At 43.5% G+C, this 25,663-nt stretch overlaps 1 protein-coding gene across 1 annotated transcript; it reads right to left on the bottom strand.

Annotated features, from left to right (window-relative positions):
• Nucleotides 1-92: 92 nt before the first annotated feature.
• Nucleotides 93-21,604, bottom strand: Arglu1 (arginine and glutamate rich 1). Its single transcript, XM_085680615.2, has 4 exons — nucleotides 21,077-21,604; nucleotides 14,959-15,184; nucleotides 12,646-12,729; nucleotides 93-918 (listed from the first exon to the last, which is right to left on the bottom strand). The coding sequence occupies exons 1-4, from the start codon at nucleotides 21,415-21,417 to the stop codon at nucleotides 754-756; spliced, it is 816 nt and encodes a 271-aa protein (XP_085536741.1). The 5' UTR covers nucleotides 21,418-21,604; the 3' UTR covers nucleotides 93-753.
• Between the last annotated feature and the right edge of the window lie 4,059 nt (nucleotides 21,605-25,663).

The following is a 25,663-nucleotide window of genomic DNA, read 5'->3' as shown; positions in this document are numbered from 1 at the left end:
AAACCAGGGGAAATCTAGTACAGTTCTAAGGCTTCTAAAAGTAAACCACCCTTTAGACTTAACAAAACTTAAAAAAAAATTGCTTAAACATATGAATTTAAGACTTTACTTTATTCAGCAAAATCATTTATTTACAGTGGGGAATGCTGGTTTGATTTCGTCAATGAAAGAAACAAAAGTCCAACAGAGACAATACTGCACTGCAGGTGCTTCTGTAGCAGGTGACCAACTGTTATCCTTACCTGTTATCGGGAACACCAAGAGCCACAGCATCACAAGGACACTGCTGTAACACACCACACAGGTCCAGCACAACCCTGGGAATTTTGTAATGCAATTACCAACTTTTTCTTTTTTTATAAATGTATAAAAAAACAAAAAGTCAGCAACACCAGCATTAGGACGTAGTAAACAGAGTATAACCCCGAAGTCAGTGGTCAGTGAACACCTTACCAGACCAGCTAGTCACCACGTGACCTGCTCGACGGCAGACCACCAATCAGTACAGAATCCCAACAGGTGAAAAATACACCACTTCTAAAAAACAGCAATGATCTGATAAGGATTTGACGTAATAGAGGAAAGAGGGAAAATAAAGGGATTGCAGAGCATAGCCCCTATTAGAACAAGCTAACTTTCCAGATTCTCCAATTAAAAAAAAATAAACAAACAAAAACAAAAAACCACTTCAACATGAAGCTACAATACGAAGTTTTTTTCATTTTTCTTTGTAAAAAGTTCAGAGTTTGCCGTTCAGTCCTGGGTTTTTAATGAGAAGGACAGTTTTGGCCTGGACTTCCCCTTGCCCAGGATAATTTTTTGTTCTTCTTTTTGTTGACGTTGTCGTTCTTGTTCTAGTTTCATCCTTTCCTCATGAATCTTTCTTTGTTCTTCAACAATTCTCAACTGTTCTTCAGCCTGAAAGTTAAAATAGGAACAAGATCTGTCATTCCTTTCTCTCAGTATCTTCTGGTTATCAGGTCACAATATACAACCTACACAAACCAGGAAAGACTTCCTTAATTAACTCTACATAGTCTATCTATTTCAAGTTTATAAAAATTGAATTTTATGGACTTCATGCCTAGAGCATAGACTTGATTCTGTCCTTATATTTATTACCAAGATTAACAGTTACCTAAAGCAAAGGCACAGACTTAGTCCTGGGATATGTTATCTACCCAATCACTGTAGCTAAAAATTTCCACTTTATTATATACTCAATAGTAACCAAGAATTTACCCAGGGGGTGGTGTGCACATCTTTAATCCCAGTACTCAAGAGGCAGAGGCAGCCTGATTTACAGAATGACTTCCAGGCTACCCAGGGCTACACAGAGAAATCCTGTCTCAGAAAATTAAAAAAGAATTTTTCTATGTCTCAATTTCTTGGGAGAGAAAAAAAGTACCAAACGTTTTGACCTAACCTGTAAAATGCTATCTTAATTTCACATTGGCTACAGTGTCAATTCCAGAAGTTCCTTTATTGCCTTTAATCTCAATCAACTGGCTTTTCCTCTCTACAGGAAACGCCCCCTGTCTACCACGACAAGTAAAGCTATTCTCACAACTCCTTCATCAGGACTCCCCTCCTAACCTTCCAAAGACCATTTCCAACCTCTATTCTCAGGGGTCATCTTTGCCCTTCTTACTAGACTGGGGCTAGTACCCAGGGAGTACAGGATGGGACAAAGCATGACAATGTGCACAACAGAGTCACCCACCCTGAACCTAAGTAAGAAAGGCTGTTTCAACTTCTGAGTGTCTGTCAGTCACCACCACAGCCTCCCATTTTTACTGTGACCTAAAACATGCACTTTGTCCTTCCTGCTCAAAGTTACATTTGAAGTCACTGCTTCTTTCTCCTCGTTTTACTTTACACTGTTCTCAACACTGAATCCCCAGCTGTCTCCTCCAGTCTCCATGTCCTCTCCCCACAGTCAACAGGCTCCACTGGTCCTCACTGCTCTGCTGCAAATGAGGCTGGGCTGGAGGATACATGCGAAACGATGTCACCTGAGTATCAAAATGGACAGAGCTGTGGGGTAGGAAGGCAGACAGGTGGAGGTGCAGCCCAGAGTCCTGTAAACTCAGCTCCGAGGGAAGGGGAAGGGAACTAAGCAGCATCCAGCAGTGGGCCAGGTAAAAGTTCCAGAGCTGAGGACCGCCCCATCCTTTGTCTTCTGAGCAACCTTTGCAGTAGCCTGGTAAACATGGTGCCCCTCACCCCAACTCTACAGACTTCAGATTTAAATTTTTCTGCCCTTTCTTAAAATAAGTCCATCCTTTCTGAGGGTCAAGTTCTTTTCCCCCTTTTCCAATCTTGAAAATTAATTTATTTGGTGGATGGAGAACACCACAGCGTGACTGCAGAAGTCAGAAGACATCTTACAGGCCTCAGCTTTTTCTTTCTATCATGTAGGACCTGGAGATCAAACAGACCCAGGCCATCAAGCTTGATGGTTAAGCACTCTACCGGCTGGGCCATCTTCTGGCCAATCCCTGCCCCCACTATTTACTTGACTCTCACACAGAAGCAGAGACTCCAACTCAAGTGGCCTGCTAGGAGCTCTGTCCTGTCCTCCCCTACAACAACCTATCAGCTGTTCATTCTTTTATTCTCTCTCTGGCTGTGAGAGTATTTTCAACTCTACTGTCACCATGCCTGTTAAAGGTTACACGTTTCCTGTGTACCTAAAATGGTGAGACTGCTCCCGTTATACACAGTACTAAGAGATCCCTTTGCCTTCAATTTCCAGTGATGTCTATGGAAAAAGAAAATTGCAGCTGAACTTCCAAAATTACTCTGCTCTGCAAACGGCCAAATTGCCAAAAAACCCAACCTACACAAGACTTCTTTCCAATCATCACCTTCCCTAGCTTTACTAGTGATCACAACACAAAAAGAATGAGGTATCTGGGGCTGAGGAGACAGCTCCGTGGAGAAACCCTTTGATAAGGACTGCCACGCAGACAATCAAAACCCACACATAGATGCCAAGCAGGTGTGGAGGCAATCCACAAGTTGCTCCTGGTTCATTGAGTGAAGTCACACCATGTCAACTTTAGATCTTTACCTTGTGCATGCGCACACACCCCATCTCTTTTAAAACTTTAAGTCAGCCGGGTGGCAGTAGTACACACCTTTAATCCCAGTACTTGTGAAGCAGAGGCAGGTGGATCTCTAAAATTAGAGGCCAGCCTGATCTACAAAGTGAACCCAAGGGTAGTCAGGGCTACACAGAGAAACCCTGCCTCAAAAGGACGAACAAACAAACAAAACCTTTATTTATGCCAACTATCCACATCAAACCATGGACTTGGGGTGCCAGCACTAGATATTGAACAAAGGTGCATGTGTTTGCACACACCTGGGAAACCTTTGGCAATGTAAACACAGGCTCACTCCTATGCATTTGACTCCAGTAAAGCATGAGGACTGTTTGAGCTGAGTCAAAAGGACAGCCTCAGTACATGAAGGCTCACCGACATCACAGACACAATTCCGATCCCATCAAAGTCTACTCAAGAGCAGTTTGGTTCATCAAAACTACCTTTATAATAAATTTATTCAACAATTTCAGTTCCTGGAATTTCCTTCATAAATATACCTGTAAACATGCAAAATTTATAATTATTGTGTGTGTACAGCCAGGTAAGTCATGATGCTCTCCTCAAGAGTTTCTTCACCTTGCTTTTGGGAACGCCTCTCACTGGGCCTGTAGCTAGAGGCTGGGCTACTATGGCCAGCCAACAGACTCAAGGATAGTTCTTGTCTTTATCTACCCTGGCTGAGATTGCAAATTGTGTCGAAGGACACACGCTGTGTGCTTGGGTAACATTCGGGTCTTCATACTTACACAGCAAGCTCTTTTCTGACTAAGCCACTTCTTGAACTCCCAGATTCATATTTCTACAGGGGTATTTATTTTAACAATTTGGAAAAGGAAATGACGAAGACTAAATAATTTATACGAGATCTTTAAAACAATACTGCACGCTCGTGAAAAAACAAAACAGGTGGCCTGAGAAATGCTTAGCAGTTAAGAGCAGTGGCTACTTTTCCAGGATTCCCACCTATAACTCTAGTCTCAGAGAACTGGATGCCCTCTTCTTGTTTTCCTTGGGCAATGAACCCATGTGGTGCACAGACACACATTCAGGCAAACATTCATACAGATAAACAGAGTATTTTTCAAAAGCAACAAAAAACAGGGGAGAAAGTTCTGGGGATAAAGTGCTCGCTGTGCAAACATGAGGGTCTCGTGTTACAAAGCTGGGCTCAGTGACTGGGCAGTCAGCCTATCCAAAACGGTTAGTACCACATTCGCTGAGTTACCCTGTCTCACAATGATAGGAAGACTTATGTAAGACACCCAGTGTTGACCTCTGGCTCGCACGTGCTCCCCCGAAACATTATCCAGAGAAAGAAAAAAAAAGAGCCTGAACATTCTGAAACAGAACTCTTCAGTATGTATTAGGTGAAAAAGAAAATAGCAAATAGTAGCAGAGGATTTTACTTTTGTGTTTTTGTGTAATCAAGGGAGAATAAAACTACAACATATATATGCTTGAACATGCATTCCAAGAACTCTGGAAAAACAACCAAAAAAATATCTGAAGTCCCCTTTGAAAGCAGAGGATGGAGCCAGGTGGTGGTGACATATGCCTTTAAATTCCAGCAATTGGAAGGCGGATCTCTGAGTTCCGCCCACAAGCTGGCCCACAAGAGCTAGTTCCAGGATAGGCTCCAAAGCTACAGAGAAACCCTGTCTCAAAGAAAAGAAAGTGGAGGATGGGAAGTAGACAAATGAGGTAAGACAGGAAATTAGCTTTGCTTAATGACCAAGCAAAATAGAACTTCATCACCTAGGAATAGGACTAATCTCTAGTGTTACAACCACAGACAACTAGAAGCCTTACTGCTCAGTGGATTAGCACACAAGCCCACTAGGCACACACCTTATACCCATGCACTCAAATCTGTTCTTTATGCTAGTGCAGTTAGCTTCACATTTCTTGACAAATGAAATTCTCAAACAGAAACTGACATCATCTCTCACTTTCAATACCCAGGCTCCCCAGTGATGGAAAGCTAGTTCCTCATCCATGTATCTGTCAGCCTGGTGTCAAGCCAACACCTTACTTGCTAGGTATTTCCTAAGTCCTGACTTCCCACCCCAGTAGACACCTCTTGTCCTCTCCTCTCCTCTCCTCTCCCTCGTGCCCTGTGTGATGAGAACTGTAGTATCTGCGTGGGGAAAAGAGGAGCACAATAAGCCGTATATCCAAAGGTTATTCTGTGGACACCTGAGGAGCCAACAGGATTAGTGTCTACCACACTGCTATGCCTAGAACTCTGCATCTCATACCCTTGAGTGGCTAACAAAAAGTCAGAAAACTAAAAGGATCTGTCTCCATGTAGGGTCTGGCTGCTCCTCCCAGCATCTTAGATACCATCTAGTTTACCACAGGCTACTGCAATATAATGAATTCTCCTTCATGGACTTTCTAAACTCTAACAATCTAAAGAAAGAAAACACTCTTCATGGTAGTGATTAAAAGGACAAGGGGGAAGAAAATGGAGAACTGTACCCACAGGCACCGTGCCACTCAGAAATGTGGACTTCCACTGTAAGCCCTCTAAGAAACAAGGCCTGACCAGCTCTGCCATTTGTAATTCTAATGACTTCATTTATTTTCCTTCCTGGAACATATATACTAATGCATACCTTGTTTTCACAACAAAAAGGAAATGTTTTAAAAGTAATTAGTGCCATGCACAGTAGGGCACACCAGCACTTATGGACAAGAGAATCATGAATTCAAAGTCATCCTCAGCTACAAGACCCTGGTACAAAAACATACAAATTTAAAATGTTTTAAAATTCAATCTGTTGGGCTGGGCGGTGGTGGTGCACGCCTTTAATCCCACACTCAGGAGGCAGAGGCAGGCAAACCTTTGTGAGTTCGAGGCCAACCTGGTCTACAAGAGCTAGTTCCAGGACAGCTATCCTGTCTCAAAAAACAAAAATCAAAACAAAAATTTAATCTGTTGGTCAAACTTCATTATACTTTTCTCTAAGTTTTCATGTTCAAACTTTAAAGGAACAAAAGAGAAAAACAAAACACAGGTGGGCATTGGGTCGCACACACTTGTGGTCCAGCACCTAGGAAGCTAAGGTCAACTGTAGAGCTGCAAGCTGAGAGCTGGCCTGCACACAGTAAGAAGACACAAGCAACAGCACCCGCATTATGCCGACGTTTTCTTCCTGAGGAAAACATGCTCCAAACCCACTCTTGGATCAAGAGGATCACTTATTACCATCTAAAGAGGATTGATGTCCACTGCTTTACTACCCTTGCTTCTCAATTTTAATTACTTATAAACTCCTAAGTCATTTTCAAACTTCAATTTTAGATACCTTAGGGATACTTTGTATTGCTCAAAAAGAGGGTTGGGGTGGGATCTGAGGAACACTGTCTCACAGTTTCAGAAACACTGCTCTGTCACTGAACCCAGACCCCCCGATGATGCCTTCAGGATTTCCTTTTGATTTTATGGTCTAAAATTTCAAATCAAGGCCTGGAGATGGCTCAGTAGTTAAGACCACTTGCTTGTTACTCTTGTAGAGGGCCCAGGTTTGATTCCCAGCACCAACTTGGTTCACAACCATGTTGTTCATAACCCTTCATAAATTCAGTTCCAGGGAATCTAAAACCCTCTTATGACTCCACACACCAAGCACATGTCGTACACATAGATACATGCATATAAAAGATGAACAAATCTAATAAATATTAAAATAAAAGATACAATTTCAAATTTAAAAGGCAAAAATATCTATACTATATAACAAATGAGGCTTTTTTCATCTTCTAAACCCCAAATTCCTTCTCTTGAGAGAACTTTTTTGTGTGTACTGTTCATTCATTTCCCTTTGAATTACTGCAGTTTCCTTCAATGCCTAGAGCTCCCAGGCACTGGGTTCCCGCTATGCCCCACTCAGCAAGTTTATCAATTCTCTCTAAAGCATCTAACTGCGACTGTGGATATAAGCCTGTCTTCTCACATTCTGTTTCTGTTCAAGACACCATGCAATATCAAACACTTGCCTTTTATACTGTTTTCCCAAACACAGCAACAAAAGGTCACAAACCAGTGTTTCTTCCCTTACATACAAGGAACAACCCCTCACACAAGAAATCCATTCCTCATCCTGATTTCCTAGTCATTTCATTTCATATTCAATTCCTCACACATCTGATGCCATCTCCTGAAATGTGTATGTACAGCACTATTGCCTATTCTAGTACTGGGCATTTATCCTATCCACGATCACTCCTGAAGGTGCCCTGTGTTCTTTCCAACTGTACCTCCCTCCGACTACGCGTGTCTTAGTCCCTTCCTGCACCACCTCCTAAGATAAGAGCAAACGCATAAAGTGCTTCACTGAAAAGAAGCATTCAAACAGCAGCAATCTCCAATCTAAGTCACCATACAGGACTCCTCCCCACTACACCTTTCTAGATAATATTCATTGCTGAGATGCCCATGTGTCACATGCAAAAGGCTGCCTAGATGCCAAACTTTCATTCTATACCAAGTTCTATGTATTTTGTGTATATGAATGTTTTCATAGCACATATGTATGTGCACCATGAGTACTTGGTACCCACAGAGTTCAGAGGGTACTGGATACCCTAGGATTGCAGTTACAGAGAACTGTATGCTGGCAGGAATTGAACCTGGATCCTCTGCATATGCGACAACTGCTGTAACTTCTGAGCCAACTCTTCTGTCCCTTCTGTGATTATCTTTTGCAATACAGATAGACTGAGATTCTCTCAAATAGCCAAGTGGACTACTTTCTTTTAAACTTTGTTTTATTCTTTAGCCCCCTTTTACTGTTTCACTATGGAGACTGAGAATCCCTGAATCTGACCTTTCACATAGCTGTAGGGCATAACTGAGCTAGCTATGGACATCTTCCCTCCAGGTTCAATCACAGGTTTGAATGTGCTTCAGAACACTAAAGAAGCACCTGTAAATGACCCGCATTTCTGGAGGTTAAAAACAACACTATGTGTTTTCTGTCATGTGCCTCAACATTGTCCAGTTTCTTCATAATTTCAAACGCACAATCACAAAGGAAGTTCAAAGCAGAATTTTATTCCAGAGCCTAAAAGTCTGAACTCAGCATGTTAGCAGGGCTCAGTTCCCTTGGAACTATCAAAGGAGGCCCTTGACAGGAAGACTATCTTCAGACCACAATCTTAAACCTACCTTTCCTGGAGACAACAAGTCTCTTTAATGTGTAGCTCTGGCTGCTCTGGAACTTGCTACCTACACCAGGATAGCCTCTAACCCAGCGCTGGGATAAAGGGGTGCAGCACCACGCCTTGGGAAAGACAACATTTTGGAATCTCATTCTGCTCTGTCCTCAGCTTCTCTTAAAGGACACGTGGTGATATAAAAGAAATAACTGACATTAAAATCTCCTTCTCGAGATATCTCAATCACACCTGCAAAGAGCATTCCTCACTTTTTTGACCATATAAAGAAACATCTGAAAGTTCTAGGAATTAGGTATGGGGGAGGAACTGTAAAATGCTCAGTTTACTACACCAAGTGTCCTTAAAAACAAAACAAATTACCCCCGACATTTTCCTGAGAAGTTCCCTCTCAACTGCACCTGAGCACTAATTTATACTCAAATATGTACATCTCTCAAGTTCAAACACTGCACTTTTAATCTCTCAGTCATAAACTTACACCAGAAAGAAGTGACCCCTCTCAGTATCAGACATAACTGTCAACTTACACTCTGCACTGACTTCAAATCCTGAACACCCATCTACTCAGAACCCATTAACCTTCTAAAGACTCCTAGGTGCAACGACGCAGAGATGGGTCATGTGAGTCTCTACACTGCAGGACACTAGGCAGACAGGCACAGGTGGAGGCCGTATCTCTTACTGGTAACTTAGTCAGAACACACCCCTCCACAGTAATATCTAACTCTACCGGTGGCAACATGCCTGTAACACTGCATTAGGGAGGTGAAATAGAAGGGTTACCAGGAGTCCAAGTCCAGCCTGAGCTACAGAATCAAGTCTAAGCACTAATGAAGCTAGGCTACAGAGTTGAGACCCAAAACTAAACAAAATTCTGCTTCCTTTTCATGATTCATATACTTCTGCACCATCCCTGGCATTTTCAAAGACACACCATACAAAACCCGGAGAAAACATCCCCCAAAATTTAAGTGCTTCTAGAAAAAGTAAATGGGCTGGGAGATGGCTCAGTGTGGAAGGTACTGGCTGCACAGCATCAGGACTGGAGGGCAGGACTAGAGTTTATATCTAGCACCCCTCCCTGTAGACATGGTCCTGGTGGTATGCATGCACCGCAAACCTGTGAACTGGAAGTGAGGGTGGAGACCCCTGGCCCATCAGCCTGCTAAAATGATAAGCTCCAAGTTAAGTGAAACCACACCTCAACAAATAAATGACTGATAAGTAAACAAATGAGGGGGGAGAGAGACAGAGACTGAGGAAAACACCAGACACCAACCTCAGGCCTCCACATGCGTGTGCATACATTGGTAAGAACATATGCATACATATCAAAAACACAAAGGAAATTAAAATTCTGCATTAATAATCCTTAAACTACTGTAAGGCTGTCAATTCAAGTTTAAAAACTAGTAGTGTACCTGCTCAGTGAAGGCAGTCCACATGTGGATTATGTGATTTTATCAAACATGTATATGTTACTTGTTTGGTCACGTTACAGAGAAACGTATCTTGACACATTATTTGGAACAGATTGAGCAAGAGCTGTGTACAGATTAGCGTTAACAGAAACCACGCACTCCACCTGACTAATCTAGCACATTCCTTTTTGGTCTCCACTCAACTCCAGATTCAACTGTTACCCTAACAGGGCCTACTTAAAGTGTTCAAAAGGAAGCCTTAGCGTACTTGCCTGGTCAGCTCTCTTTCCATGCCATAAAGAAGGACTGCATCATTTACAAACACGTGTAACTGAGGTACGTGTAAAGTTATGCTTGGAAACACTAACTAAAGATAACTGTTCTTAACACACTGATATGTTCTCTATGAGCAAATGTCCATCTCTAAGAGACAACAGTTTTTATCTGGCTATTTTGTACATAATATCTCCTGTTCAGAAGTTCTTTGCAAAAAACTCACCTGGCTCCAGCTATCACTCTTAGTGACCATAAAAAAAAAAAGCACTGTGTGTGAATGGAATTTCACATGAGTAAACTTTATAGGATAAATTTGTAGAAGCAGAATTCCAAGTCTGGGGTATATAAAAATAGTTAAGCAGTTTCTGAAACTTGTTACTCCCATCTAAATCCACAGGATCACAGAAGTGCTCAACATTCTCTATCTTTCAACACAGGATACTTCCTAAAGAATGGAAAACTAATTTGGAACAGGACTGCAACAGAATGGGGAAAAAAGATTTTGTTTCCACAGATGTTAGGATCTATTTTCTAGGAATTACAGTAGCTAATTCTTCATGCCATATATAATAATTCTGCATGTTTCTGGGTTCTTATCTGGAAGCTGGTCTTTATCAGTTTTCTGTTACTCTGAAAACTGTCCATGGCAGGGGCACTATGTCCTCAAAGCACCCTCCTGCCTGGCCTGCCTCTGCTCTCTCTCACATGCTTCTTGGCAAGCATCACACCTGCTCACTACTGTCTGTAACGCCTACCTATTATTTTCCCACTGTCCCAGAGACTTCCATTTCACTTCTTCACACTCTTATGAGAGGTCTACTTCAGAGACATCTCTTGGAAGGCCTTTGTATGTATACCAGTCCATCACAATTAGGTCAATCATACCCTACCATCCACACCACTTAAACATTGCTGTAGAATTAACTTTTCTTAGAACCGTCGATGTCTCTACAATAAACACTAAATAATTTACAAGACTATAACTCCTTATCTACTTTCCAAATGACTTTTGTGAACGTAAGACTTGAGTGCACAGTTACCTTTGGGCACTCCTTAGGTACAATGTTTCCTATGTCTTGTTCTCTACAGCTTAGGAACAGGCAGCCATTCTAACACCCAGTACACAGCTGCTGTTCCTGCCAGGCGAGCACCACAGCACTTGGGGAAATCCCTGGTGTCTACACTACACTACTGCTTCACTTTCCCTTTGACTGATTTGTCCTCAATTTGACTGAATTTTAATGTTTTATATCAGATTTCCCAGTAAACAAAGAGCAAGGGAAATGACAGGAACAATATCCAAAGACCTTTAACGTTCAACCTGCCACCATCTTCACATCCAATTCATCTTCTGACTCCCTCATAAAGACATTCCACTTTCCACACACAATTGTCAACACCAGTCATTTCTTAAGCTAAATATACCCAGGGTGTTTATGAGTTTCTAGAAGTCCAGCTTCTCTACCTAAGGCATCCTTCCACTGAACTTGACTGTCCACATGGCATCAGAATGATGTCACTCCCTATAGTCTACAGCAGATAGACTTCATTTTCTTTTAATTCATGCACTAGCATTTTACAATGTGAGGATGAACATTAACCACAGCCGGAAAAATCCTTCTCTAGACTGTGATCAGTCTTCCCACCATCACCACCCTCCAAAGAGAGACAAGTTTATTTTCCATAAAGGTGCACTAGTACCTGAAAGGAATCACACCAAGGTGAGAGGTATGGAGACCACCACCAGTCAAAGTTAACGCAGTCATCTAACCCTTCTACCATGTTGCCATAGACCTAGATCACTAGCATATTTCTCATCTGAAGTGTTTGTCACAAACCAGACTTTATTTACTCTTCAAAGTTCAACCACCCAAATATGAAATAAGACTATCCCCTTCTTCTACCTGTAGTGGGATATACTCTTATCCCACCCAGGCCCTTTGACAAGCTCCCCTTTGTGTTCTTCTGAATAGTCAGTTTTCAAGGAGAAATTAAGTGACACAACTTGCTCTTCCCCTAAACAACAAGTCTTAGCAGCAAATACCTCTGTTGGTCTTGATACTGCTACTGCATTCGAATCACTTTCCTAGACTCTCTCCTAAGTTATATCTATACTCATGGGTTCTGAACCACTTATATTCATAGCCTCTCCTCACATTAGCTCATTATATTTTAAATTTGCCTACACCTTTTATAATGCTATGATATGATTAAGTCTATGATATGATTTAGTCTCTGTACTTCTGTTGCAATCGTAAATTAAAACATTTTAGAGATAAAATGCATGAGCTGCAGTGGCGCACACCTGGAATTCCAAGGCCAGCCTAGATTACAGGAGGTCTGTGGCATGAGAGGGGAAAAATCAGACTGCATTTAAGCAGTCTTCCTTCTGTCTAGTGACCGTGAGTAAGGTCAGGGCTGAAGACAATGAGGGCAGGAATAGTACACCTCCCCCCAAAATGTTTTAAACCACTGAAAATTTTATAATTCTCTCCAAACTAGAGATTAAAATATCACCAATTCTACCACTCTTTACCTCAACCTCAAGGTCCTTGAAGCAATCTTGAGAATCTCCACAAGCCCAATTACTCAGCACAAATCCACATACCCTGAAGACCCTGCATGATGCCTCCCAAACACACAGCACTCACCAGTTTGGCCTGTGCTTCTGCGATTTTCCGGTTATTTTCTTCTAATATCCGCTCCAGCTCCTCACGCTTTGCTCGTTCTTCCTCCTAAAGGGGAGGACATGTTACAACGTTAGGAAAACAAAGTGTTTAGCTCTACCAGCAAATAATACTAATCTTCCTCTCAACTCTCGGATCTGACTTACTGGGCAGCTTTACAGCCACCTTTCTGTCTGACAAATGATAAGCTGTGCAGTCACTAAAAAATTGGTTTCTAACACTAAATTTAAATCATCCCTCCCAGTCCAAAACAGCAACCGACTAAACCCTCCCTAATAGTCTCCTGGCAATTATTACTAATACTTTAATATCACACAAATCAACAAGGACAACTACAAAACTGGATAGTATTTACCAAATTAAAAATATATATAAAATATAAATAAAGTGAATATTTGTCTCACCAATTATGGATACCTACGTATTCTTTACCTATACTCCTTTAATCAGCATTAAAAGTTGAGTATTTACTGTCTTGTCCAGTGTCCTGCAGAGTGTGCTCCTCGGCTGCCATACGCGCCAGCTTCCTCTTTAAAATGATTTGTACTGTTAGCTTGGCAATACCTGCATCAGCAGCTCAACCATTTATAAAGAAACAACATACAAGGAAGGCTGAGCTGAGGAATGCAGATGTTTATGGTAAGAAGGAACAAAAAATGTAATTCATCATTCCTAAGGCAAACAATTAATAAGAAAAATACATTTACTGTTAGTGAAAAATACAAATGGTAATCCATACTAAGGACTGTTTCCATGGGGCATGGACTTAACATCAGATGTTGACAACCACTAAAGGCAGCTTATATTGTCATCTACAGTCTGCACTGAAATTCAGGAATCCGGGGGATGCACAGTCAGGAAGTAAAATTCTGTCATTTTTTTTCTTGGAGAATTTAATGAAGTTTTATAATGCAAACTATATGAAGATTGCTTGATGGTTTGGGCAGTGTTCAGACCACAGCATACATACTCAAATGATTTTAGTATTTGGAAAGACTGTCAGAGGATTGTGTCCGTGTTAAAAAAAATGTTAATATGAAACAAAAAGCAAATGAAGAGAAAAAAATCTTGCTATGATTAATAACTCGCTACAAAATAGCACAATTACTCCAAAATTATCTCCATTATTAAAGGCACTGATATGAACCAACTACAAACAGGTCTGTGTATTAAGACAGGACAAGGGAGATGCACTGTACAAGCGAAGCTTACTAGAAAGCAGACTTAACACAATGTCAACTTGTCCACAGTAACGCCAGGATGAAAAATGACAGTAAGCCATGTCTTTAAGCCAAATATTTATAAATTTTCAAGACAATGTAACTCCAGATTTCCTGTGTCACACGAATTCATTTTTTCGTTAGCAAACTGTGGAGACACTCAGTGCTGTGAAGCAATTGCCTTGAGTGTCTCCGTGTCTCTCGCACACTTTGGGATCCTGGAGTAATCAGTGCAAACAAGCCATAAAGCTTCAGTAGCAAATTACTGTCTCACAGAAAGACATTTTCAACTTCTGCTCCAGCTGCTGATAAAACAAATCATGTGTTTAGCTTGACTCCAGACAAGGACAACCTGTTCCTTCATAACTCTCTAGAGAAAAAAAGGAGTTGTTAGTAGGTACTTAAAAAAAAAAAAGGAAAAAAAAAGATGAACAATCTGGACATTTTTCCTTAAAAGATTCCTTGAAACACATTACGAAAATGGAGGGCCTTATAATCAAAATGCTAGAATTAGTCCACTGTGTTGAACGGATTTAGGGAGGGGATGAGGGATAACAGAAGGAAAAAAAGAAGAGCGAGAAAACCTGTGTATCAAAAGCAGGAGCTGTCACTCAATGTCAGGCCCTGCTCTTTGTAATCTGACTGAAGGCAAAAGGCTCTCACAGTCGAGGTCACAGTGATAAACAGAAAGGAAGATGCAACCACGGGTGGGCGGACTTTTAGCCTTTTCCCTTTTCCACTCCCTGGCTTCCCCCTACCCTCCCAAAAAAGAATGTAGTCCTGCAGCCATGGCAAAAGTTTCAAACACTTCTCAAATACATAAGCCAGTTCCGTTAGATCAAAAAAAAAAATATCCTTGAATAAGTTTTAAGAAAGTAGCTTTTAAGTACCAGTCAGCACTTCTGGCTAAAAAATTATCTTTCGCAGCCATGAAACTTTAGATGAGAAAGGAATTAGAAAGTCGCATTCCATCTCGTTCTGGACTGAGCAGGAGGCACACCTGACACTGAAAGTTTTGCCATGGACTGTCTCTACTTTCCAAACGACCGAGCGTTACCTCTCTAGCTTTTTGTGCTGCAAGCTCAGCTTGTCTCTGTCGCTCGAGTTCTTCGAGCAACTGCTTTTCCATGATGCGTTTGGCCTCTTCCACCCTTCGGAGGACTTCTCGCTCAATCTCATCCTTCCTTTTCTCCAGTTCTTCTTCCACCCTCTTTGCTACCAATTCTTCTACTCTTCGTGCTGTTTCTTCCTCAATGAGTTTCTCTTCTATTTCTTGCTGCCGACTAGGAAATGAAAGGAGAAAAGACAACATTTTAACCTGAGAATTAAAACTAATTTTAAGCGTACTTATTAAGTCTTATTTCTTATACCCATAATTTTATAGCTTATTCTTACATCACATTCAGCAAAGAACCGCAATCAAGATAAGTAATATCTTGATTACTCATTTCACAATAAGAAATTCAAATGAGTATAAATATCTTGGGGGAAGGCGAGTGTGTAACAAGAACCTAACTCCTTAGGTTTATTTAGGACCTGGGAATCTGAAACAGGAGCCTACTTGTGTCATCAAGTAGGTGATGCACTTAGTCACTGTTCAAGGTGGAGCTACAGAAACTCCGTAACAACAGCACTGTAGTCTTTACTCTGGGTTCTGAACTTAACTTATTGTGCCTTTTCCTCCTTTAATATTTGATTTCATTTAAAAGTTGTTCTAGATTTGACAGAATAGAAAAGTAAGACTATACTGTATTATCAAGGCTAACTGAAGCCTTACTGTTCCCATTTTAATCCCATTGAAACAACTAGCTTACTGACTAGAAACAAAATTTTGTCTAAGAACATCTATCAAAGTGCTATCACAAAAACCTTGTGCATTTGTAGCAATGACAGTCACGGTACCATCCATCTATTGGCAAGTTAGTGGGAGGAAAACCTAAAATGCTCTTCCATTTTGTTTGGTTAGATGTTAAATTTAAGCATTCTGGATAGACTGGAAGCATGCTAACACTACACTGGTCTTGGAACTATAGTTTAGAATACAGAATCAGTAGAAAGTATTGACGTTCACTTTGCTCCCATTATGTTTCTACCCAGGAGCAGGTCAAGCATTATTTTGTGCATAATGAATGAATTCAAAGGTTCTTAATAATGCTTCTAAATCCAAAGAGGCCAATTTAGTAATACTTCCTCCCAAACTTTCATCTTGAGAACCTACTTGACACATACATGAGACAGTCGTAGTGAAGACTTTCTAGCTGCTGTGACCATCAAGCAGTCCAATACCTTCCTACTAAATTCCCACCCAAGGTCTTTCAGCTCAATACATTCGCTGCAGTGTCTACACTTATCCTTGGCCTCTTTCTACCAGAGAGGCAGAAGGCAGGACAGTAATTTGGTTCTTCTCAAGGTTCTAGCTATTTCTAACACTGTAGGACTTGTCTGCATCTTCACCATTTCCTTCCCAACTGCCACATTCCAACAGTACAAGAGCTTAAGACTGAACACAGCCCTCCTTTCTTTTTAAGGCCTGTCAAATAAAGGCTAACTAGCGTGAGCCGTTGTCAGCAGACACTTAGGAAGACACAGCAGATACCCTCCAAGCTACGGTGAACAGAACGACTCTGAACAGAGAGCTCAATTCAATGGCAATCATACACAGAATGGTTTCCTATCCACCTAAAAGGAAACTTTCAGATTTTTTTTAATAAAAATCAGATATAGTAAAGCCCAAGAAACTCAGCATTTACATCTTCAAAAACTCAACTCTTAATTATCAGTGTTAGATGGGACAGAGTACTAAGTACAAAAGAGATAATGAGGCTTTAGTGGAGACTTCCTGTGAGCAGAAAGGAAGGGAAATAAGTAAAGACCCTAGGAAAGCTCATCAGTGAGCAGCAAAGCTCTCACTTTAATGGAAATCTGATAAAGTGACAGAGACTCTTAATATTCAGTATTCAGCCAGTCATCCCCAGTCATTCCTAAGCAACAAGGCAACAGAGAGCCAGCAGTGCACCCATAGATTTGAACATAAGGGAAAATAAGCAAACCAATTCAGTTTTTTACTCACAATAAAAGCCAAACCAGCCTGAACTGTCAGCTCTGGCAGTTTTCACCCAGTGATCCCACCAACAGGGGGAAGGTGGCAGGCAGTAAGTTGCTGAATTAAGGGTCAAGTCTAACTGCAGCTCAGAGGCTTTATAGTCTAAAGGGGAGGAGAGCAAATAAGTCCCAGCCACAGCTGAGGCCGCGCAGGATGAGAACTGGCCTGCCCTGCGTTCTCACAGGGCTGCTTATCTCCCTTTGTTCCCAGAGGAACTGAAGGGCACCCAGCATGCCTCCAACAGCCTCACTTCTGTATCCTGAGTGAGGGGCAGAGCAGGCAATGAGGCCTGGGCACACAGTTGTAGCACTACAAGACTCACAGGAAAATAATTTTGGTTGTTATTCTCAGTAAGATTAAAAAGGCATCTTCAGAATCCAGGGACAAATTTCTAGTCTGTTTCTACAATCTGTGGCAAAAATAAATGAATGAATGAATGAATAAATAAAAAACCAAACAAACCCTTAGGGCCCCACCATTCCATCTTGCCTCCTTTCCACTGAAAACCAACTGGCACATAAACTGATTTAAGCACATCTTCTTCCCTGATGGCCAAAATTAACAGGAAACCAATAATAGCACCACCATTAGGACAACTTTTACATTAAAAACAATGAACTTTCTTCAAGAGAGAACTAAACCACTCTATGCATTATCATAAGAATCACATAGAATTCTCTAAAACATTTTGTTTTGCTCAGAAGCTGCTGCTTGAGTGAATGCCAGGACCCAGGACGTCCTGCTTGCAGGTTCCCAACTCACCCTGGGGTAAGTGGCTCTAGCTTCTTAAATCTGAGCTCAAATATACCAGGGAGTAGGGGTGGGGGTTGCACAGGGCTCTGTCTTGTCTGTCTCTCTCCAATTTTTGTCTCAACTTCCCTGCTGAACCCGCTGCTTTGCTAAGAATCAAGATTAAGGTGTTTTTCAAGTAGTATGATACCAGGTCCCATTTTTTCACCTTGGTCATTAAAAAAAAACAAAACAAAAAACCCACTACTCGTAGTCAATCAGATGGTAACTGACTAAAACAAACCAGGGAGGGCACAGTACTGAGCGCATGGCTTGCTGTACAAAAGTAATGCCGTATTTTAAATCATCCATCCTTAAAACAAGGGAACTCACTTCTTGGAACCTCTAGGATTGCTTAGTAATTACTAGTAAACATTAATTACTTATACCTAATAAGGTACTAAACACTGGGCCGCAGTGAATGCTGAGGTGATGAATGGCCCTAGCCAGACCCTGACCTTCCCAACAGTTTCCCCAGGACAAAGGTGAGGCAAGGATGGGGACAGAACCAGTAACAAATGCAGGTCTTGTTTTTGCTCCACCATTCTTAAAGCACTAGCTCCAAAAATAAAAAGCTCTGCAGAGTAAATTCAGTCATAAACTTCTTTACCATCAATATGAGCTCTATTTATTTTTCAATGAATCACGTACATGATGAATTTAGTTCACCTTAGATATTCTCAGGCTCCTGATCTGTAATGTAGGCAACACTAAAACTATTCAATCTCAAATGTCACTGGCTGCAGGGGTTACTAGACCAATGATATGACTTCTACAGGTTGTTCCAGCTACCTGCCTTCTTCAATAGTTAATACAACTTCAAAGAATCCCTAAGAAATGTTAGTATTGGTAAAGTGCAGGGGTAAGGAATCACGGTATGTGGTTGGGACCCAAGCACAAGAGGGAGATCTGATTCAATCTGGAGTCCTGTGAATTAGCTCTTTAAAGATGTGAACCAACATGAAGTGAAGGGCCACCTTTTCACTACTTTCTGTGAGTTATTGTTTCGAGTTACTCGGCAGGCTGTTAGGCTATACTCAGGAACACTGACTGACTCTAGGCCAGACACTAAGGACTTACAGCATCTCCATTTCACACACAGATGATTTAAGGTCTCAGTTATCAGGACTGAACTGGGTAAAGCCAACAGACTTCTTGTTGTACCGTGTCTCCACCCATCCAACCCCAGATTCCATGAAAACCCATCAGACACTCTGCATTTTAGTGACACATGTTCCCACCCTGGGCTGTAACAGACATTCCTGTGCCAACTGCTCTCTTTCCACACGGTCCCCAGGGTGCCCTACCTATTGCCCAGGTTTAGCTCAGCTGAGTTATACACAAACCCAGAACCCAGCAGTGCCAAGGCAGATTCCTGTTCTACCCTTTCCCTGACCTACACTGCTCACTCAGCAGGCTGGTCTCATTTTAGGCAATAAAAGACACAGGATAGGTTAAGTTGTAGTAAGGACACCACAAACACAACAGCTAACTGTATGTACCCTAACTTCCTTTTCAACCCGTTCCTCTTCCACTCTAATGATGGCTCTTACCCACTCCCTCTCCTTACCCTATCTACTTTTTGGTCTCCAGTCTACACAATGCACCCTATACGAGAGGAAGTGGTCTTTTAAAGGGTGCTATTTTATTTCCCTCCTCAGATCTTCCTGATCTAGAACGAATTAAAACAAATCTCACGCATACAAGAACCCACGTAGAATTCCCAGGCTCTGCTCACTTCCCTAGTGAGTCTGGGCTTTGGGACCTATAGTCTCCCGTGGTGACCAACACCACCGTGTACTCCAAGGCCTCCTTCCATTCTGTTTTCTCATGGGTTCAGGAAGACAGCTTACTCCTTTGGTCCACATATACCCACCCACCCTCATGCAGCCTGACTGCCTTACCACCCCTACCTCCCACTCCTGGTGATGGTCTACTATATTATTACCGATCATCTATCTGGGCTAGCTCAAGATCAGCCATCTATCATCTACAGCACCCACCACACCACAGCTCCTGGCACTTATTAAAGTCTCAATCAATACTAGCAGCGAGCTCAATAAACAAGCTAAAACAGGCATCTATCTGTAAACAAACTACTTTCCCTCACTCCAAAGGCTCCGTCATCTACACCGGTGTGCTCTGCAAGACATAAGTCACATTAAACATTGTCTATTATACACAGGATCTAATATTAAGGTGGCTGCCAGCCCCGCCCCTTCTCAAATGCTGAAGGCAGTTTGCCTTCTCAGTCCAGAACCACAGCACAGCCATGATGGCCCATCATGCCATCCTATTTTGCCCATGTGCAGCGTGCAAGCTTCCTCTGCTTTCCCACGGAGAATCACCTTAACTACCACAGCTAACTTTTCCTGTGTCCTCCTGGTCATGATCGGAGTTACATCTTCAAGGCTACGGGCTTGTTCCACACCTAACAGGATTCTGTGTGGTCAAGGTGTACTGACAACAATCTGCTCACAGCACAGGGCAGCTCCACCTACAGTATTAGCTGTTCAATCCCTTACCTCCAAAGCACTGTTTCTGGAAAATCTGCCAAATACAAACTCAAACACAGGAAAAGAAGAAAAAGGAAAAAAAATACCCTACGTAAACTACCTAAAGTTTCTGCTCCGTAACCATTTATCCAGTCTTCACTGAAGAACTCCGGAAAAGATGGCTGGTTGACCACGGAGCACACACGAATATGCTTAGCACTATTGTTCCACGTGGCTTTGGGGGTGGGGTGGGAGGACACGTCTTTTAAAAGTACTACGCACAAGTTCACTCTGGTTGGGTTATCCACACCTCCTTTTTACACCAAAAGAAGCCTGACTTTCAAAACCACGTGATTTTCACCCCATTTCAAGTTAAGTTCCCCCTGACGGTAGCTGATTTCACCCGATGGGTGAAAGGCAGTCGAGAGCACTCTGGAGCTGGAAGCAAGCATTTCGGCGGGGACCAGGGGACTCAAGCGCGCTCCCTAGAGGGGCTGATAAAGCCGGGACAAAAAGAGGCGAGGGGACGATGGCCACCCGGGTGTTCGCTAGAGGAGTGTACACCTGTCTTCCTACGACTGCAAAAAAAACGGGGGGAAGAGCCCACATACCCCCCAAAGCACGGACCCCCTCCCGGGCGGTCCTGTGCTCCAACGCCTTGGGCCCGGCGCTGCGCGGCCCCGCCAACCTCCCGCCTCGCGCCCTCCACTCCGACTTCCGGGCCGGCGCTCCAGCCCGGCAGGCCCTGAGCGCGCCCCCGCCGCCCCCGCCAGCCGCGCGCCCCTCACATTTTTCGCTGTCGCTCGAACTCCGCCTTCTTCTCCTCCTCCTCCCGCTTCTGCTTCTCGTCCAGGCTGCTGCGCTTGCTCACCGTGCGCCCGAAGATGTCGATGCGGTCGGGCGGGGACGAGGCGCGCTCCCGCTCGCGCCGGGACGCCGCCGCGTTGGTGGAGCGCGAGCGCGAGCGCGACTCCCGCCGCCGGTTCCGTTTGCTCTCCCGGGACTTGGAGCGCTTCCGCACCCGCTCCTTGTCCCGCGAGCGCGAGCGCGAGCGGCTGCGCTTCTTGTTGTGCTTGGAGCTCTTGGTGTGCTTGGAGCGGGACGAGCTCCGGCTCCGCGACCGGCCCATCCTCGCGCGGCGCGGCACCCGCCGCCTGTCACCCGCTGCCCGCCGCAGGCCGCCCCTCGCCGCCGGGAAGCTCGGCCCCCCGCCCACGGACCCTCCGCCTCGCCCCGAGCGCACCCGCCGCGCACACGGCCGCCTCAGCCGTAGAGGCCTAGCAGGCCTGGCCCGGAGTCCCTAAGATGGCAGCTGCGGCAGCACCGGCCGCCCTTCCCACAATGCCCTGCGCCGAGCGTGCCGGCGTGAGCCCCGCCCCCCGGCGACGTCGCCGAGGCGGGCCGGCGAGTGCTGCCGAGCGCGCTCGGCTCTTTCCGCTACTGCGCGGAACCCAGAGCCTGAAGTTGGCACGTCTTCGAGTCTTTTTCTCCACTAACTCAACAAGACCCACGAAAAACTTAGGAGTTAGAAACTATTTATGATGACGTTGGCTGAAAGGCAGAATAAGGTCCGAGTAAATGGGAAATGCGTGTTGTTTCCTTAGTCAGCTTTGAGAATTTACCCTTTGCAAACCTCGTGTGCTGGTATAGGCTCAAGTCCTGTAGCCCTAGGAATGTGGAGGCCTGTAGGTCAGCTGTTCAAGGTCAACTTTGGCTATGTAGTAAATTGGAGGCCAGATGGGGATACATACATAAAACATATTTTTATATACATACATGCAAATTATGCATTCATGCATACTATATATATGCCAACCTCAAAATTAGACCAATTCCTGGAGGAGTCCCGATTTATCCTCGGGATGTATATATTAGAGCTAATTAAATACTACTAAGTTTTATTGAAAAGGTTCCGTCATTGTGGATTTTCAAAAAATTCGAGGCCAGCCAGGGCTATGCAGTGTGCTCCAGGCCTACCCCCAGGAGGCAAGGGAGAGATGAGGAAGAGAAAAATGAGAAATGACTTATCTCATTAGGGTCTTTTTGCTTTTGGGCTGCTTTAACAAACTATCAATAACTCAATGTTTTGTACCCGGAAGAAAGTTGTTTCCCGCACTTTCAGAGGGTGAGAAGTACTCTATTAAGTAGGGTGGGTCTGTTTGAGCTTCCAACAGGAGACCAAAGTGCTGTGCCTTAGGAGGGGTGAAAGAGCTCCTTATCAACACTAATCCCATTTTTGAAACCACAGCTCCGGGGGGGGGGGGGGGAGGGCTTCTTCCTCCACCTTCTCTCCCTTCTCCTTCTTTTGGATTTTTGAGACAGGGTTTCTGTCTTTACCAGTCCTGGCTATCCTGAACTCTATCTCAGACTTTCAACTCAGAGATCTGACTGCTTCTACCTCCTAAATGCCGAGATTACAGTGGACGAAGGCCCCACTTCTAAATGCTGTCACATTGCATGTTAGGTCCAATTTATGAAATTTAGGAGAGATCTTCTGGGGGTTCCAAGGCAGCATGTGTTGCATTCTCTCTCTCTCTCTCTCTCTCTCTCTCTCTCTCTCTCCTCTCTCTCTCTCTCTCTCTCTTTCTCTCTCTCTCTGGCCCAACACCACATCCCAGCCATAGGGCACCTTGTGAAAATTGGATATAGGTTCCACCCTGCTCCAGAGCCCTCCGGGTTATCATGACATCTGCAAACATCCCATCCTGTGGCTCAAACTAGACAGGATTTGAGGGTAACATCTCCATCAATGTCCCAGCACCTTAGCAGGTTCAGTGACTTCAGCCATATACCCATTTCCGTGCTGAGACCTCTCCTTGAGAGAGGGACGCCCCCCCATCTGCTTTTCACCAGATGGGCTCATGTCAGTCATGAGACACATTCAACTAACATCATGAATCAGTAAACAAAGGGAGAAATAGGATGTGGTGGTACACACCTTTAATCTCAACACAAGGGAGGCAGAGGTAGATTGACCTCTGTGACCTCAAGGTATGATAATACGTGCCTTTAATCCCAATGCCTGGGAGGCAGAGACAGATCTCTGTGAGTTCAAGGTATGGTAGCACAAGCCTTTAATCCCAGCACTGGGGAGGTAGAGACAGGCAGATCTCTGTGAGTTCAAGGACAGCCTGGTTTACAGAGTTATTCCAGGACAAAGATATACAGAAAAACTGTCTCAAAAAGTAAAAATAAAAATAAGAAAAATAAAGGTTAAAATAAAGCCACACAAGGATGGAAAATACACTGAAAATCTTGATACTGTGTGCTATTATACTCTCTTTAAATTGTTTGAATGCTGAGGAAGGAACAACAGCTGCTAAAAGATATTTGCTTATAAATGCTGCTAAATTAATCCAAGATAGATATTTTGAAAATACCTTGGCTTCAAATTTGAAGTCAAAAGGTATGCTACTTTATAGAAGAGATTTTGCTTTTGTTTCCACAGAAAATGAGAGGCTCTGGATTTATTCAGAGTTAAGAAAAATCATCTTTGACCAAGGGAGACCACCTGAGCAATCTCCGGTAGGAACAGATGGCCTGGATGTCTGAATTCTATATCCAGAACAGATTCAAGACTGCTACCTGAGATGATCAAGACTCACAGGACTTGATCATAACTCTAAATTTTCTTTAGGTCCCCATAAGATTATCAGTGTCCCCAACCAGCAGAAAGTAGCCTGAAATACTACGCCCACATTCCCAACAAATGGACTATGGGTATTTTCCTATTTTTTTTTTTTAAAAAAGAGGGAATTGGTGTGGGAGAATTGTCTGTTTCTGTCAATCATATTTTAATTAAACACTGATTGGCCAGGCAGGCAGTATAGGCGAGAAAGCCAGACAGGAAGTAGAGGTGGAGCAAAGAGACTGGGAGTATTCTGGAAAGCAGGAAGCTTCCAGTTCTGCCCAGACCACCGGAGAGGAAAGATGTCAGCTGCCCCGCTGGAAAAGGTACTGAGCTATGTGCTAACATAGATAAGAATAATGGGGTAACATAAGATATAAGAGCTAATAAGTAGCCTGACCTAATGGGCCAGTCAGTTTATAATATTATGGAGTCCTGTGTGTGATTTTCGTTGGGAGTTGCCGACTGTGGGGTACCGGCGGGACAGAAACCCCAACAAGCAAGCCCTCATACTACAGTTATTATCCAACCTCCATAGAAACCTAAAATAGCTTTCTAGAGAGTTTGAGACGACAGAGTTTTGCACGCCTTCTGCCCAGAGCGAGCCACTTTGATCGCAGCTCTGGCCATAGAATTCGGAGAACTTCAACTTCCAAAAACTATCTTTTGGTTCAGTCTAAAATGTTCAGTTCTGAACAAAGCAGTAGCATTTTGCCTAAAGAATCATCTGATTCATCATCTGAAACTAAGGTTGGGAAGTCCAGTGCTATTGAAAGTTAACCATAATGCATATATAACCATATATGCAAAACAAAACAGAAACTCTGTGCATGCTGGAAGAAACTAACAGAGACTCTTTCACTGAGGAAGAAGAAAAAGACCCTTTTGTGCGTCTAAAGCATACACAGGTATGACGTGCAAGGTCAGTGTCCTTTCTGTTCAAACGGCAGAGGAACAGGCCAACCAAAGCTCTCATTACTTCGAAGGCAGAAAGGCACAAAAGCTTCCTTCTCGGAAGTGTGCTGGAATCACATTAGATCACAGGACAGTGGCAAGAAGACAGGATGGACTGATCTCTGAGAGACAGGGAGAAGTTTGCTGAGCTGGGACAGGTAGCTAGATCTACAGCATTGAAAACACAGACCTACTAAGGGGATTTTGCTTGTTTCTTTTTTAATTGATTATTTTCATCAGCGGCCCGGGAGTAGAGTAAGGGTCCAGGGAAAGACTTCTGTAACAGAGAAAAGGCCTCACCAGACCGTCTGCCCCAGTGGCGCAGGGCAGGGGAAAGGTGGTCCTCCAAAGACAGGAGTTAAGTGTGTCTTGAAGCCCTGTGCTCAGAAGCAGCATGAGGGCTGGGATAGCAAATAAGATCAGGTTTGACTAGGAGGTCAGGCAGCTCCTAGGACTGGCCAGAGCTACAGAGGCCTGGAGGAGAGGGGAACTTAACTGAAGTCTGGTAAGCAAGCGTATTCTCACTCCTCAGTGCAGACCTAACAGCTCAGCTCCTGGAAATCGGAAGCAGACAAGATCGCCAGCCAAAAGTTGAGAGCACGGGGGTGGGGTGGGGGGGAAGGGGAGGGGGAAGAGAGAAGGGGAGGGTTGGGGAGAGCTTGGGGGAGTGAGATGGTTGAGATGGAGGAAGGACGAATAGGGGAGCAGGGAAGAAGATATCTTAATTAAGGGAGCCATTTTGGGGTTGGCAAGAGGCTTGACTCTAGAGGGGTTCCCAGGTGTCCATGGGGAT

This window comes from Myodes glareolus, chromosome 23, assembly GCF_982192425.1.
Source record: "Myodes glareolus chromosome 23, mMyoGla1.1, whole genome shotgun sequence".
Classification (NCBI taxonomy): domain Eukaryota; kingdom Metazoa; phylum Chordata; class Mammalia; order Rodentia; family Cricetidae; genus Myodes; species Myodes glareolus.
Note: the sequence above shows the minus strand (reverse complement) of the source record. Positions and strands in the feature narration are given on the sequence as shown.